General features: G+C 45.3%; 1 protein-coding gene across 1 annotated transcript in view; it reads right to left on the bottom strand.

Annotated features, from left to right (window-relative positions):
* The window catches only part of AIG1 (androgen induced 1), a 191,509-nt gene that overhangs the window by 13,132 nt on the left and 163,425 nt on the right, over positions 1 to 14,952 (bottom strand). Inside the window, exon 4 of the mRNA XM_034765505.1 lies at positions 2,763 to 2,878. Within this exon, the coding sequence (XP_034621396.1) occupies positions 2,763 to 2,878 (116 nt within the window). The remainder of the gene's footprint in view (positions 1 to 2,762; positions 2,879 to 14,952) is intronic.

Genomic DNA, 14,952 nt, shown 5'->3' on the forward strand with positions numbered 1-14,952 from the left:
AAAACCTGGGCACATTTAGTCTTGAGACAGGAAAACTGAAGTGAGATTTGATAACAGCCTTGAAATATGTTAATGGCTGCTATAAAGAGGGGAGTGGATCAATTGTTCTCCATGTCCACTAAAGGGAGGACAAGAAATAATCAGCTCAGTCTGCAACAAGGGAGATTGAGGTTGGATATCAGGAAATGTTTCTAACTATACGGATAGTTAAGTACTGGAATAGGCTTCCAAGGGAGGTTGTAGAATCCCTATCGCAGGAGGTTTTAAAGAACATGTTAGACAAATGCTTTTCAGGGATTGTCTAGTTATACTTGGTCCTGTCTCAGGGCGGGAGACTAGACTAGATGCCCACTCAAGGTCCCTTCCAGTCCTACACAGCTATGAATCACACCTAAACGATCAACAATGCTGAAGGGTATCAGAGGGGTAGCTGTGTTAGTCTGAATCTGTAAAAAGCAACAGAGGGTCCTGTGGCACCTTTAAGACTGACACAAGTATTGGGAGCATAAGCTTTCGTGGGTAAGAAGAAGTGAGGTTCTTACCCACAAAAGCTTATGCTCCCAATGCTGAAGGGAGCTCATTGGGAAAAAGGCAACAGTGTGGTATAATGGACAGGGCAAAAAACTGGAATGTAAGCTGGGTTCAAGGAAGCTGTACCACTGCTTTGCTGCATGACCTTGGGCAAGTCACTTCCCTTCCTGTGCCTCAGTTTCCCTCAGCTGTAAAATGGGAATTATGATACTGGTTTCTGTAAAGCATTTTAAGATCTATGAATGAAAAACACCATAGCAGGGCTCAGTATTATTATGATAGCACTGAAATATGTAGGCAGGAGTAACAAAGTGGATGGGTAGCAGTGTATATCTCTTAATGCAGAATCAGTTTCCCATGTATTTCCTGTCCTGTTCATCTCCTTTTACCTTGTGCTTCTAGATGCAGGATGCAGATACCTGTGCTGGGCAGGAGCAAGCCCTATCCCGGGTTCTTAGTTGTTTTAAGAAATAAATGACCTAGTGCTTGGAATGAGAGGCGTATGCTGTGCAATAACAATTTCCATCGGAGTCTTTACAAGTATAACTGATATAGAGGATGTGACTGTGTAGAAGCTGCAAGGTACTGTATCACCTATCACCTTGAGTCAGTGTCAATTTATGTTTGCAACTCACTTGAGAAAAAAATAAACACATGTAAAACAATCTTTTCATACTGATTTGGTAACACTGCCTTAAAAAGCTCTTCAGACACTAGTTGAATTTATTTCCACTTACACAAGTGGACTGCTTCAACTTTTCCATTCCTGTGGAATAATTTTCCATGGGCCTCATCTCATGATTTTCACAGATTCATAGACTCGGAGACCCGAAGGGACCATTTTGGGAAAAAAGACAAGTTGCCGTACTAAATAAGCCCATTGATTTATTAAGTCTGGTATCCTGCTGTTGTGTATTGTTCAGAGGAAAGTGAAAAAATACCCACAACACACCTAGCTAGTTCCACAACACACCTAGCTAGTTGTGCATTTTTGCATGCAGGTGAAAAAAAGAATCCTTCCTTTTCTCTAGAGCAATCAGTTTATGTCCTGATGCATGAAATTTTTTTTATCTTTATCTTACCAAGCACAATTACAAATAATATTATCCTGATCCTTTTGAAATCCGGCCACAGAGTTTGACTCTGATCTCCTCGATTTTGGTTATTACATGCTCACTGTGTGTGTGTGTGTGTGTGTGTTGTACCTATACCTGGGTATAATGTGCCCTTTTTCCTTGGCCCATATAAGGTCAGGGAGCATTGAAGAGGTAGCACTCTTCAGACCCTATGTTGCTTTCTAACTAGTGGCCCCCTTTGGCTGGTGGAAAAGGTAGTATTCCTGAATTCTGGAAGGAGCTGTATCCCCAGTTCTCTTAGCCTATGGGAAGGCTGTTGTGATGTAAAGCCTCAGAGGAAGGGAGTAGGAGGAGAGGTAAATGGGATCATAAAGGGCCTTGAGGGGAGGGGGAGAGAGAGAGAGAGAGAGTGTGTGTGTGTGCGTGTGTGTGTGTGCACACGTATGGGAAGGGTGAGTAGGGGACAGACAGACTTTTTAACCAAACAAGGATCAGGGGGCTGGAGGGAGAGCCAGAATGACTAAATAATTGCAGGGTTTAAAAAAAAAAAAAAAAAGTCCAATGGGTAAAGTTGCTTTATCAGATAAATCAGATTTTTTTTAATTGGAAAACTCCCCAAAGACCAAATGGTTTAGTGTTGCTTATGCTTTCTTTACTTAGACATTTTCCCAAATATTTACATTTGAAATAAATTACAGAATGTTTGGATTTCTGTAATTGAGTCTAACACAAGAATTAGTGAACTTAAAAAAAAAAAAAAAGGAAAAAAAGCGTTATCTTTTCTGAAGGGGCTTAAAATGCTGTTGGAGGAAATCATTTGCCTATTCTCAATTTTTGTTTGATAGAACAAAAAACCCTAAGCAATAAAATCAGGGTCCAAGAAAAACATTTAGCTTGAAAAAAGGTTGAAAAATGTAGCTTTGGAAAGATCACTGCTTACATGGGATTGTTCAACAAATTCCTGTTGTGTGAGGTTTGGCATATACTTTCTAAAAATATCAGACTCTGGGGAAGCCAGACAAAGCCCAGGTCTTGGACCAAACGAGGCATGCAGTGTGAATCTGTTAGTGATTATATCCATAATGAAATATGTGCCCAAATTTAGCAGTACAAACCCCCAATACAATATGAAAAGACAGCATGTACAGTCCTTACCATAATATATAGGCAACAGAGAAGGTGCATACTGCAGCCAGTCCACAGCTCCTGCTGGGAAACTGATGATGTGTTGTTCTCATCTCGATTAATATAAAGGGCAAAACTGTTGTATGCTAAGAAAAAAAACAAAACGCAACAGGAGAAAACCAGGTGATACAAATGATTCTCACTGCATTTCAACACTTGTTCTACAACAGGAAACTTAATAGCAAAGACTTCTCACAAGAAAAACAAAATTCAGAGGTAATCTCTTTATAGGCATGGAAAAAGACAAAACCATGAGCATATAAAGCCGATCAAATTTAAACCCTATTACTTAAATTGGCCTTTTTAATGCTTGAGCGCGGAGGGCAGTGTAGGAAAAAGTGAGCAGAACATACATTTTTGTTTTGTCTGAGGGTTGCAGTGTAGGATCATTTTGTGATTAAGGGACAGGACCTGGAACTAGAGGAACTGGGTTGTACTCCCAGGTCTGCTCCACAATTGCTATATGACCTTTGCCACATCACTTAAGTCAGGGGGAGGAAAACTTTTTGACCTTAGGGCTGTATCGGGTTTCCAAAATTGTATGGAGGGCCAGTTAGCGGAGGCTGTACCTCCCCAAACAGCCAGGCATGGACTAGATGACCTCTTGAGGTCCCTTCCAATCCTGATATTCTATGCCCCCCCATCCAACCCCACCCTGCTTCTTGCCCCTGACAGCCCCTCCGAGACTCCTGCCCCATCTAACTCCCCTGCCTGCCCCCAGAACCCCTGCCTCTGACTGCTCCCTGCCACCCCATCCAATCCCTCCTCTCCTTCCTGACTGCCCCCTGGTGACTCCTGCCCCCAGTCAACCCCCCTGTTCCCTGCCCTCTGACCCCTATTCACACCCCCGCCCCCTGACCACCACCCTGAACTCCCCTGCCCTCTATCCAACCCCCCCTGCTCCTTGCCCCCTTACCGCGCTGCCTGGAGCACTGGTGGCTGGCGGCGCTACAGCCGTGCTGCCCAGAGCACCAGGACAGGCTGCCATGCTGCCTGGCTGGAGCCAGCCATGCCACCGCGCAGCACAGGCCCTGGCTCTGCAGCTGCACTGCCCCTGGAGCTTGCAGCCCCGCTGCCCAGAGCATTACGCCAGTGGTGGAGCGAGCTGAGGCTGCGGGGCTGGGTGCTAGCCTCCCTGGGCAGGAGCTCAGGGGCCGGGCAGGAGGTCCTGCGGGCCGGCTGTGGCCCGCGGGCTGTAGTTTGCCCACCTCTGACTTAGGTCAAATGTGTCCACTATTTTCGGACGCCCAACTTCAGACTCTGGTTGTTAGAGGCACAGAGCACCCACAACTCCAAGTGAATCAATGGAAGCTGCAAGTGTTTAGAACCTCTGAAACAGATCTAATGTTTCTCAATTTGGGGATCCAAAATTAGGGGTAAAATTAGGGATAATTACCTTTCTTACAGAGGTGTCGTGAGTCTTAACTTGTTAATCTTGGTAAAATTAATTGATATCCTCAGATAAAAGGCACCAAGGCTAGTGTTCTAACAATGCCTATATAGCACCTGTCCATGTTTAGAAGGGACAGTCTTTATTTTATCATTCCACCTTCTAGTTTTCCTGCACTGCACCTTCTAAAATGATCTCCTCATCCAATTAATATCAGCAGAGTGAAAAAGCGTCCTCCCCCTATCCCCAAGCTATACATAACTTGATGTATAGATTTCAAAATGTTAGCAGGTATGAAAATGTACAGCAATGAGGAGCAAATCCATCTCAAAATAAAGTTTTGGATTAAAACTTTCATTTGTGAACATACAGGTCAGGCAGAAGGCCCTGTTGGTGACTCCAGCAGCATACATGGCATTGCAGACCTGCCGGGGATCTGTACACCAATGTCCCACTGAGTTGAAGGAGAGGGCTACATACAGGCGTCAGGATTGCAGGAGCAGTCTAAATCGTAAACCAGTTTCCATCCTTTCTTAATACTGGCTCAGGAATAAGACAAGAATGTTGTTGCTTATGGCCAAGTTCTGCCAGCAGATGTGCATGTGCAGCCCTCATTTGTTGACCTCAGTGGAAGCTGCAGATTGAAGGCTGAATTTGGAATTTAATAATTTAATTTTGTGAACGCCTTAAAACGTTAACCAGTATTATGGTGGGAGGTACAGAGAAGCTAAAAATATCTTTGTGGGGATAACAGGCCTTAATGAGATAAAACAGAACAGTCTTTTGTAGACCTGCTCTTCTTTAACAACTGTAAAAAAATATATATATATATTTAGATGGTAAAGACTAAGACAGTGGAAATTTCTCTGGCTCACAGATGTAACATAATCTGGATTGGATAAGTGTTCTGATTTTCAATACACTAGTAATTAATGACTGGCATTTAGAGAATGTCAGGTGGATAATATAGCAGTTAGGGGAGCTTTCAATTTCTTCATCTTTTAACAGCTTGTTCCACCCCCATCCCTTTAAACAATATAAAGCAGCACCAAGGGAATGCATGTATGTTTTCCATGTGGTCTATTATAGTTGCACCCACTACTATCTTAAGGTCTATTAACTGTGCAAAACCTTCAGAGTGCACTGACAGGAGTTGGCAGCAAACCAACTCTGGAATGTTCACTTGGAGGTTTGGGGTCTGTATGTGAAACCCTTTAGATGCAGTTCTGGTATCAGCTTTATATGCCTGGGCTAATGTGGTGGAGCCGAAGCTGTGTAAACAACTCCAGCCCAGGCTCAATAATCTACGTAGGAACCAGGGGTCAGTAAATATGTTAGCTTCCAAAACCCCCTTGATTCTGTGCAGGTTATCAGTTCCTTCTGATCTGTTCACCAAGTCTTAATTATTCATCATAAACCTGATTTCAATGTATTATTGATGATTATTTGTATTATTGTAGCACTTAGGAGCCCCAGTCATGGACCATTGTGGTAGATGTTGTACAAATAATACAAAAAGACAGTCCCTGCCCCCAAAGAGCTTACAACCTAAGCCTAAGATGTGAGACAACAGGTGGATAGAGACAGATGGGAGAGACCAAGGAAGCAATGAGACAATATTTGTCAGCACACTAGGCTATAGTGTCAGCACACCAGCAGCCTAATTGTTGTCAAGTTTTTTTGTGGACCTCACAGCAAAGTAAAGTTTTAAGGTGGGGTTTGAAGGTGGATCATGAGGAAGTTTTGTGGATGCTTATGGGAACATCTCCCAAGTGTGAGGGGCAGAATGGGAGAAAGCACTTGCCCCATTTTGCCAGAGATTAATGTTTCTTTTGACACCAGGTAATAACAGTATGACACACAGGAATGTTGAACAAACTGATCTTTAGTTCTGGACCCTAGCTAAGAGACATGGGTTAGCATTACAGCAGGTTAATAACTGTCACATGGCAGATATCATTATCCCCCAATTCCAGTGGCTACTGCTCCAGGTCTTCAGGATGGTGCTTAATTTTGAGGTACACAAATAAAAAAGGTCAGGGGAACTTCATTTTTTTTCCCCCTTGCACAGAGACATATGGCTCTGCAGCTCGTCTGTGCCTTAGTCATCTCTCATTTTGACTCCACTCTTTGGGCCTGTCTATACAGCAAAGAAAAACCCATGGCTGACCCATGCCAGCCAACTCAGGCTCACAGGGTTTGGGCTACGGGGCTGTTTCATTACTCTATAAACTTCCGGGCTCAGGCTGTACCCTGGGTTCTAGGACCCTGTGCAGTGGGAGGGACCCAGAGATATGGCTCCAGCTCGTGCCCAGAAGTTAACACAACAATGAAACAGCCCTGCAGCCCGAGCCCCGCAAGCCGTAGTCGGTAGGCATGGGCCAGCCCCAGGTTTTTTTTTTTTTTTTTTTTTTGCTGTGTACACATACCCTTTGAATCAGTGCATTGACGCTCTCTCACTTTCTATATCAAGTTAAATCTTGTGGCCCTCAGCTTTCCACACTTGTCTGCACCTCTGTCCCCACTTCTTCCTATTCCCCCATCATGCTCTGCCATTCCCTACCACCTCATTGCTCCATTTTGTATGCTTCTCCCACTTCTGGACTTTCTGCCATGCTGCCCCTCTCAGCTGTGACTCACTCTCACACCTTTCAGACAGGCAATCATCCTGACCTTCATTCAAATCATTCTTTAAAACACACTTCAGCTGAGCCTACCACCTCAGCTAGAAGTATTGTGGTTCGCACCTTAAAAAAGTGCAGTGCCAACTACTCTGGACATTAATGTATCATTTTGCACTTCTCTCTCTTTCACTCTAGTTTTAATCTAATGGGACCATGTCTATCACTGTGTTTTGTACAGCTCACAGCACTCTGTTGCCCTTTAAAACAAATAATAAGTAGCTAAACAGTTTGTCAAACTTTAGAAGGAATGTCCAGCTTCTGGGCTGAGAACTTGTGTCTATCAGCTTGCGATCCAATGCGAATTAAAATGATCAGATAGATTGTAAACCTAAAAAAATAAAGAGTTTACCACAAAAATAATAACATATCCTAAAGGGTGGCGTACCCTGAAAAATGGCTCTGTAAAAATTAATGGTACAATTTTACTCAACAGATCTATTCCTTTTGCATAATAATAATAATAAATAAAAAGCTTTTTCTGCTTTTTTTTTTTTTAATCTCTGCTAACTCTGAAGAGCTGGCACTGCTCTCTGTGGGAGAGTGAACTACAGGTTTTATTCCATCTTGTGCATCAGAGTTCTCCCCTAAGGCCTGATCTACACTTAAAAGTGGATCGACCTAACTGTCACTCAGGGCTGTGAAAAATGTCTCACCCATAGGGATGTAGTTAGGTCAAACTAACTCCTGGTGGCTAGGTTGCTGGAAAAATTCTTCCGTTGACCTCACTACCGCATCTCAGAGAGATGGATTAATTACATCAATGGAAAAACCCCTTCCATCTGTGTAGGAAGTGTCTACACTATGGCCTACAGCATCACAGCTGCTTTGCCAGAGTCTTGCCACTGTAGTGTAAAAATGCCCTAAGTTTCAATCAGTTACATCTGTGCAAACCTACTGAAGGCAAAGAGGTTGCACAGGTGTCACTGAGGGTATAATTCAAAGAGAGTGGGGTTGCACAGATGTAAATAAGGGCAACTTGGCCTGCAGAACCTTTACTACTGAAAACAATGCAGAGAAAGCAAAACCTCAACTGTCAGAGCCCAGTCTGAGTTTGCAGGTCATCTTACATACAGAAATCACTGATGGATATTAAACCTCCCAAACCTCCCAACCTCACTCTTTTTTAAAAGACTGACTTTTTAGCATGGCTATGTGAGCACATACTGCAGTAATTTTCCCTTACAGCTGCAAGATGGAGCAAGTCCCCGAACCACTGTACTCGCTTCTGAGAGAGACCGAGCTATACTGAGACATATGCTCAAAATGCACATTTATTAATGCCTTTTTAAAGGATATTTTAAAAAATGTTCCCCATCCCCCTCATGGGGTTTGGAGTGTGTGTGTACATATGACCCTAGTGAAATTTTAGGCTGAAAAAATCGTATTACAAATAGGCACATCTGTACTGTCAGCCCAGCAAATTTAGACTTTATGTACTATAATTTCCATTTTTAGTTATATACTGCTACAGGTATTCAGAAGAAAAGGTTTTATGCAAATCATGTACATTAACAAGGAGTCTGTAATAGACTTTTTAAAAAAAATTAAATGCTCCAGTGTTGAAAGCCTGCTTACAGTCTGCCTTCCCACCAGTAAGTACTGCTTTAACACTACAGGAACTCCTCACTTAAAGTCGTTCCAGTTAACGTTGTTTCGAAGTTAAGTTGCTGATCAATTAGGGAACATGCTCATTTAAAGTTGTGCAATGCTCCCTTCTAACGTCATTTGGCAATTGTTTGTCCACTGCTTGCAGGAAGAGCAGCCCGTTGCAGCTAGCTGGTGGCTGGTTGGAACCAGGGTGGACCGGCAGCCCCCCTATAAGCTCCCCACTCCCCTAAGTTCCCTGTGCAGCAGCTGTCCCTCCCCCAGGGCCGGCTCTGGCTTTTTCGCTGCCCCAAGCAAAAAAAACCCCCCAAAAAACACGGGGCGGCCAGAACAGCAAAGCGCGGGTGCAGGAGGACCGGCTAGCGGGGGGGAGGGAGTGGGCGGGAGAGAGAGAGAAGGGGTGCGGCCAGGGCTACAGTGGGGCGCTGCCACGCCGCGCACCGCCTGCTGGGAGGGCTCCGCTCCGCAGGGAGGGAAGGACGCGGGCTGCCCTGCCGGGCTTACTGCAGGGCGCTCCCGTTCTCCGCGCCGCTGCCCCATATAGGGTGGCCGGAGCGGAACAAAAAAAAAAAGTGGCGGAAAGGATTGGGCGGAATGCCGCCTTGTTCAATCTGCCGCCCCAAGCACCAGCTTGCTCGGCTGGTGCCTGGAGCTAGCCCTGCCCTCCCCCCACTGCCATGTGCTGCTCCTGCCCTCTGCCTTGGAGCTGCTCCCAGAGACTCCTACTTGCTGTATGGGGGGAGGAGGGAGAAGTGGGCTAACGTCAGGGTGTCTCCCCCTCCCCCCTGCTCCTGCACCCCGCTTACCCCATCTTCCATAGAGCAGGAGCTTCTAATAGCTGCCGTCTCAGGTCTCAGCAAGCTGATTAACTAACAAGACAGTGTACTTAAGCCTGGGGTCAGCTACTTAAAGGGGAAATGCACATTTTTTTCTCTCACACACAAGGTGTGTGTCTCTGTCTGCCCTCCCTCCTTTCCTGCTGCCTTGTAGAGTGTTGTGAGAGTTAAACTTTGAGGGCTCAGTCAATTGCTAGTTCATTTAGCAGTAAGGCATCACCTGGGAAATATCCCACCCTCTGATTCCTCCACCTCAATCAAGCTTCACAATAATCATCACTGTGTACCAGTTATTAAATTGTTTGTTTAAAACTTATACCGTGTATATGTGTGTGTATATATATATATAGTCTCTTGTCCGGTGAAAAAAAATTCCCTGGAACCTAACCCTCTCATTTACATTAATTCTTATGGGGAAATTGGATTCGCTTAACATCGTTTTGCTTAAAGTCGCATTTTTCAGGAATATAACTACAACATTAAGTGAGGAATTTCTATATTTTCATTGGTACCTTGGTTAGCTTCCCACCCCCCACCCAAAATTGTGTTTTAAAATGAATTTTAGGTAGTTTAAAAACGGTACTGGCTGAATTGTCAGACTTGTAAATAAACATCTTCTTTCCTCAGGGCAGGTAATGTAAAGTGGTAATGTAACCTTCCTCACCAATCTGACCCAATCCCAATCCTGACCTCAAATGATCACCTTGAGTCACTTTAGGAGTAAGAAGTTGGTTCAGTCCAATAGTCCATTTGTGCCTCTGAGATGCTCAGTAAGGGTGTGTAAGGGGTGACTGCCATCCGAGCACCCCCTCATGGCCAGAAGTCATTCCCCGGGCATCCTGCCTCACTTTCTCTCCTTGGACTCCTCAAAAACTCCAGATCACAATCCAGAGTTAGTTAAAACACTCCCCTTTCTTGGGTCCAATTTATTTAATCATCCTGTACAAACTGGTCCTTCAGGTCTCAACCCCAGTTCAGCATCTCTCTCTCTCTCTCCCTCTCCCTTGGTAAGGGGTTCCGAAATATCCTTCATAAAGAAGAATCTCAGTTCACCATCTCCCAGGCTTTACCTGGCTGGAGTTCAGCCTTCAGGCACTGACTTCCAAACTCCCCTGGTCACAGGGTCTCTCTCCTGCCTTTGCAGGCTACTCCCAATCCTCCTAGCTGAGGCAACTCCCCTTCTCTCAGGTCTTTCATGCAGAAGCTTTTCCTTATTCCCTGCAGTCTCTGACACAGCTTCTTGAGCCCCTTTACTTTGTGGGGGCTTTTACAGGAGAATCAGCTGTCTTCCATTAGGCCCCATCAAAGCAGTTAATGCAGCGCAGGTGGGCTTGAGATGTCCTTCAGTAAATCAGGGTTGGCTGGCCCCAGGCCTCCAGTCCTTTAGGGCAAGCCATCCTGTTACAACCCCCCTTAGAACCTTGCCTACCCCAGGGAAAGTTCTACCTTTGGGGATACTCTTCCCCTGTCCCCGCCCTCCAGGGGTGGCCAGATCCCATGCACCCTTACAAGGAACTTGAGCTACCTACGCTTCCTTTGTTTTTCCCAAGGCTCACTGTTTGGGTGCCCCACCTCCTTGCATGTGTTATCTGGGTTCTGACTTCATCCCCCTGGAACACAGTTTGGGTTCCCAGTCTCTCCTGATCCCACACCTGCTTCCCAAGATTCCTCCCAGAGCCTTGCCAATCCCAATGCAAGCTTTCTGCCATACCTCGCAAGGGATCTCACAAAACTGGGTGACTGGGCAACAAAAGGGCAGATGAAATTCAGTGTTGATAAATGCAAAGTAATGCACATTGGAAAACATAATCCCAGCTATACATATAAAATGATGGGGTCTAAATTAGCTGTTCCTTGAAGTCATTGTGGATAGTTCTCTGAAAACATCCACTCAATGTGCAGCAGCAGTCACGAAAGCAAACAGAATGTTAGGAACCATTGGGAAAGGGATCAATAATAAGACAAACTACAATGCTACTATATAAATCCATGCTAAGCCCACAATTTGAATACTATGTGCAGTTCTGGTTGTCCCATCTCAAAAAAGATACATTAGAATTGGAAAAGGTACCGAGAAGGGCACCAAAAATTATTAAGAGTAGAAAACAGCTTCCATATGAGGAGAGATTAAAAGACTGGGACTTTTCAGATTGGAAAGGAGATGACTAAGGGGGGGCTATGACGTCTATAAAATTATGAATGGTGTGGAGAAAGTGTGTAAGGAAGTGTTGTTTAGTCCTTCTCATAACACAAGAACCAGGGGTCATCCAATGAAATTATTAGGCAGCAGGTTTAAAACAAACAAAAGGAAGCACTTCTTCACACAATGCACAGTCAACCTGTGGAATTAGATAAATTCATGGAGGATAGGTCCATCAATGGCTACTAGCCAAAATGGTCAGGAATGCAACCCCACGCTCTGGGTGTCCCTAAGCCTCTGACTGCCAGAAGCTGGGAGTGGATGACAGGGGATAGATAACTTGTGTTATCTGTTCTGTTCGTTCCCTCTGAAGCACCTGGCATTGGCCAAAGTTGGAAGACCGGACACTGTGATAGATGGACCATTGATCTGATCCTGCATGGCTGTTCTTATGTTCTTCCTTCCTTTGCCAGTCTGCTTCTGAGACTGCAAGCTCTCCAGCTCTCCATCCAGTTTGCTCAACATAATGAGTGAGTTCTCTCCTACAGTTGCCTGATGCACCTTGTCTAACTTGTCCTGCTGCCTCAGAGCCTGCTGCTTGACCTCCTCCGTAGCAGCTGGCTCCCTCCAAAACTTCTCCCCTAAGGAGATCAGGCTTTCTATATTCCCTCTGCACATCTTGGCAGCCGTAAGAGCTGCTCTCATGACTGCAACATCCACTTTTGCTTTAGCCTCAGTGGTCTCCCAAACACTAATTCGACCGTGCCACTCTCTGGGCATCTCTATGCTTTGATCACATTTCCTCATGGCCATTTCTAGCTATCACTGTGGCTATCACTGCTCCACTTGTTTTTCAGGGCTGACACACTGCTGTGAACATACCACAGACTGCTTCCCCCTTTAGCTCTCTCTCTTTGACACTCTCTTGGTCTGTTGGGCTTTTCCCTTTCCTTCCACCCCATTATCCAAAGTACAAACTCTTTTAATGTGCCCCACCTCTCCATATCAAACACTTGGGCAGATGGGTCCCTGCCCTCTCATGCTTCTGTTTCTTTCTTATTCATCCCTCACTAAAGTACTCATACTGCTTCTTGGGCACTCAAATCTTCTGTGCCCCAGTCTGCCACACTGGAAACACACAGAGATCACTCCTTTGCAGGTGGCAGTGGTCTTCCTGCCAGCACTGTTGGGTCCCAAAGCCCACTGTGTGACCCACTGCAATTTCTGTCGCTGCTTCTGCAGAACTGCCTGCATCCACTGCTGCTGTTCAGCCAAATAGCTTCTTCCATTTTGCTTTCTGCCACTGCACTGTCACCTTCCTTGGTGGTAGGTGCTCTTGTCAATTCTGCTGACTACACCCATTGTAACAGGGTAACTGCCACCCATGCACTCCCTCGTGGCCTGGGCTTGCTCTGCTTCAATTTCCTGCCTCACAATCTGTAGTTAAAACACTCCCTTTCTAGAGTCCAATTTATTTAGTCTTCAGGCACATACTTGCCCTCTAGGCCACAACTCTGTCAGGGTTCTGAGGTGGGACTTAGGGATCGAGCAGCTTGAGATCAGATTTCCAGGCTAAGATCAGTACCAGAGGTCAGAGTTGTGTCAAGGTTCTGGATCCAGAGCAAGTGTCAGAATTCAAGTCAGAGCCCAAGTCAATGCTGGGAATTCAGGAGAGGAGGAACAGAGAAGCAGAGTCAGTTGTGGCAGCTCGCTAGGGATCCGCGTTGTTGCCTGGATGCTTCCTCGCATGCCCCAGGGGCTTATATGGGGTAAAAAGATCAATTAGGAGCCTCAAAAATAGCTGCCAATTGGGTCTCTTGGGAAGGATTTCCCATATGTGTACCTCCACTGCAGTTTATGGATCACAGGAAGCAGCCAGGTTACAGCTGCCACCAAGTGGTAGTGTGGAGGTGTCCATTGCTTAGTTTCTCTGTCAACCCAGGTTTGAGTCCCTCTGATCTTTACAAAGTCTGGTTCAGAGTGTCTCTCTCTCCTCCTACTCACCACTTGGTAGGGAGTCCACAGCACTCCTTCCCAGAGCAGGATCTCAAATCACCAACTCACAGATGTTGCTTGGCTGGTGCTCAGCCTTCAGGCTCTGACTTCCAAACTCCCCTGGTGTCACGGTCTTCCTCCTGACCTAGAAGGTTACTCCCAGTCCTCCTAGCCAATGCAACGCCCCTGGTCTCCAAGCCTTCCCTGCAGAAGGCTTTCCTCAGTCTCTGACACAGCTTCCCCCTTCCCTTTATTGGGAGAATCAACTGTCCATCAAGGCTATTAACACAACACAGGTGGGCTGGAACAGTTCCTTCAGTACTCAGGGTTGGCTGACCCCAGGCCTCCAGCCCTTAATGGCAAACCACACTGTTACAGGGTGGCGGTTCTGATGGTGTTTCTTGTCATGTAGTCACCTGTTCACAAGAAAATGGCCTGAAACCAACATATTATTTCACATTAGTCACTAAAGAGCCATCAGAAGATGATAATTTTTATTACTGACTCAGGCTAGATTCAAAACTAAAGATCTAAAGGTGAAAGATTATTTTAGTTCAGTGGAAATCCCATGAGCCATCCTGTTTTGTTAGCAAAAGGGTTTAATTATGACAGGTATATAGCAGAGTGTTAATAATTAGTACAAGTCAATAAAGTGATAAAAAAGGAAGTTTAATGGCTTTGATATCAGAAATAAATCTTTTGTCACAACAGACTGTGAGGGTCTGAAGTATTGGCTTCTCCACAGAATAATAAGCTTGAATGATTCTACAAAAATTAATGAGTAATTATGTTTCAGTCCTGTGATGACAGTATGTACGTATCCATGGATACTATATAAAACTATGAAGAGCTGCAGTGCTTCATTAGCAATAAGTGATGCAGCAGGCCGACAGAAGTGCAGGAAACAGAACGTTACGTTATTGTGAGAGGCCAGTATTACATGCTGAGGCTCTAGTGCTGGTGTGGTAGCAGCCTGGCCTTGGCTTGCATTCCTGAGCCTCCAGTGCCCACCACACTAGGTCCCTCCTGAAACCTGACCCTCATCCTTCGGTTCCAGTTATCATATTACAGGCAGGATTTCTATATATGCAACAGACACTTTAATGCTTAATCAGAACACTTGCTTCTAAGGCATTTCATTTCTGAAAATGAGACTGTTATGCAAATATCAGGCTATAGCACATCTTCTAGACTTATCATCTTGTGCTGTGATTCCATCAGATCCCACAAGATAAGCAATACTGAGCCAGGGCAGGCCTTGAATGGGAGACCTCTAAGGGTATGTCTTCACTGCAGCTGGGAGCAAGCTTCCCAGGTAGACGGACTCACACTAGCGGGACTCAAGCTATGATGCTAAAAATAGCAATGTGGATGTTCCAAACCAGGATCTTAAGCCCAGCTGGGCTCGAGAGCTCAAACTCTAGCCTGATGTGGAACATCCACATTACTAGCGCAAGTGTGTTTACCCAGACTAGGAGACTCCCTGTCAGCTGCAGTGTAGCCATACCAG

The sequence above is a fragment of the Trachemys scripta genome, chromosome 3 (assembly GCF_013100865.1).
Source record: "Trachemys scripta elegans isolate TJP31775 chromosome 3, CAS_Tse_1.0, whole genome shotgun sequence".
Taxonomy (NCBI): Eukaryota; Metazoa; Chordata; order Testudines; family Emydidae; genus Trachemys; species Trachemys scripta.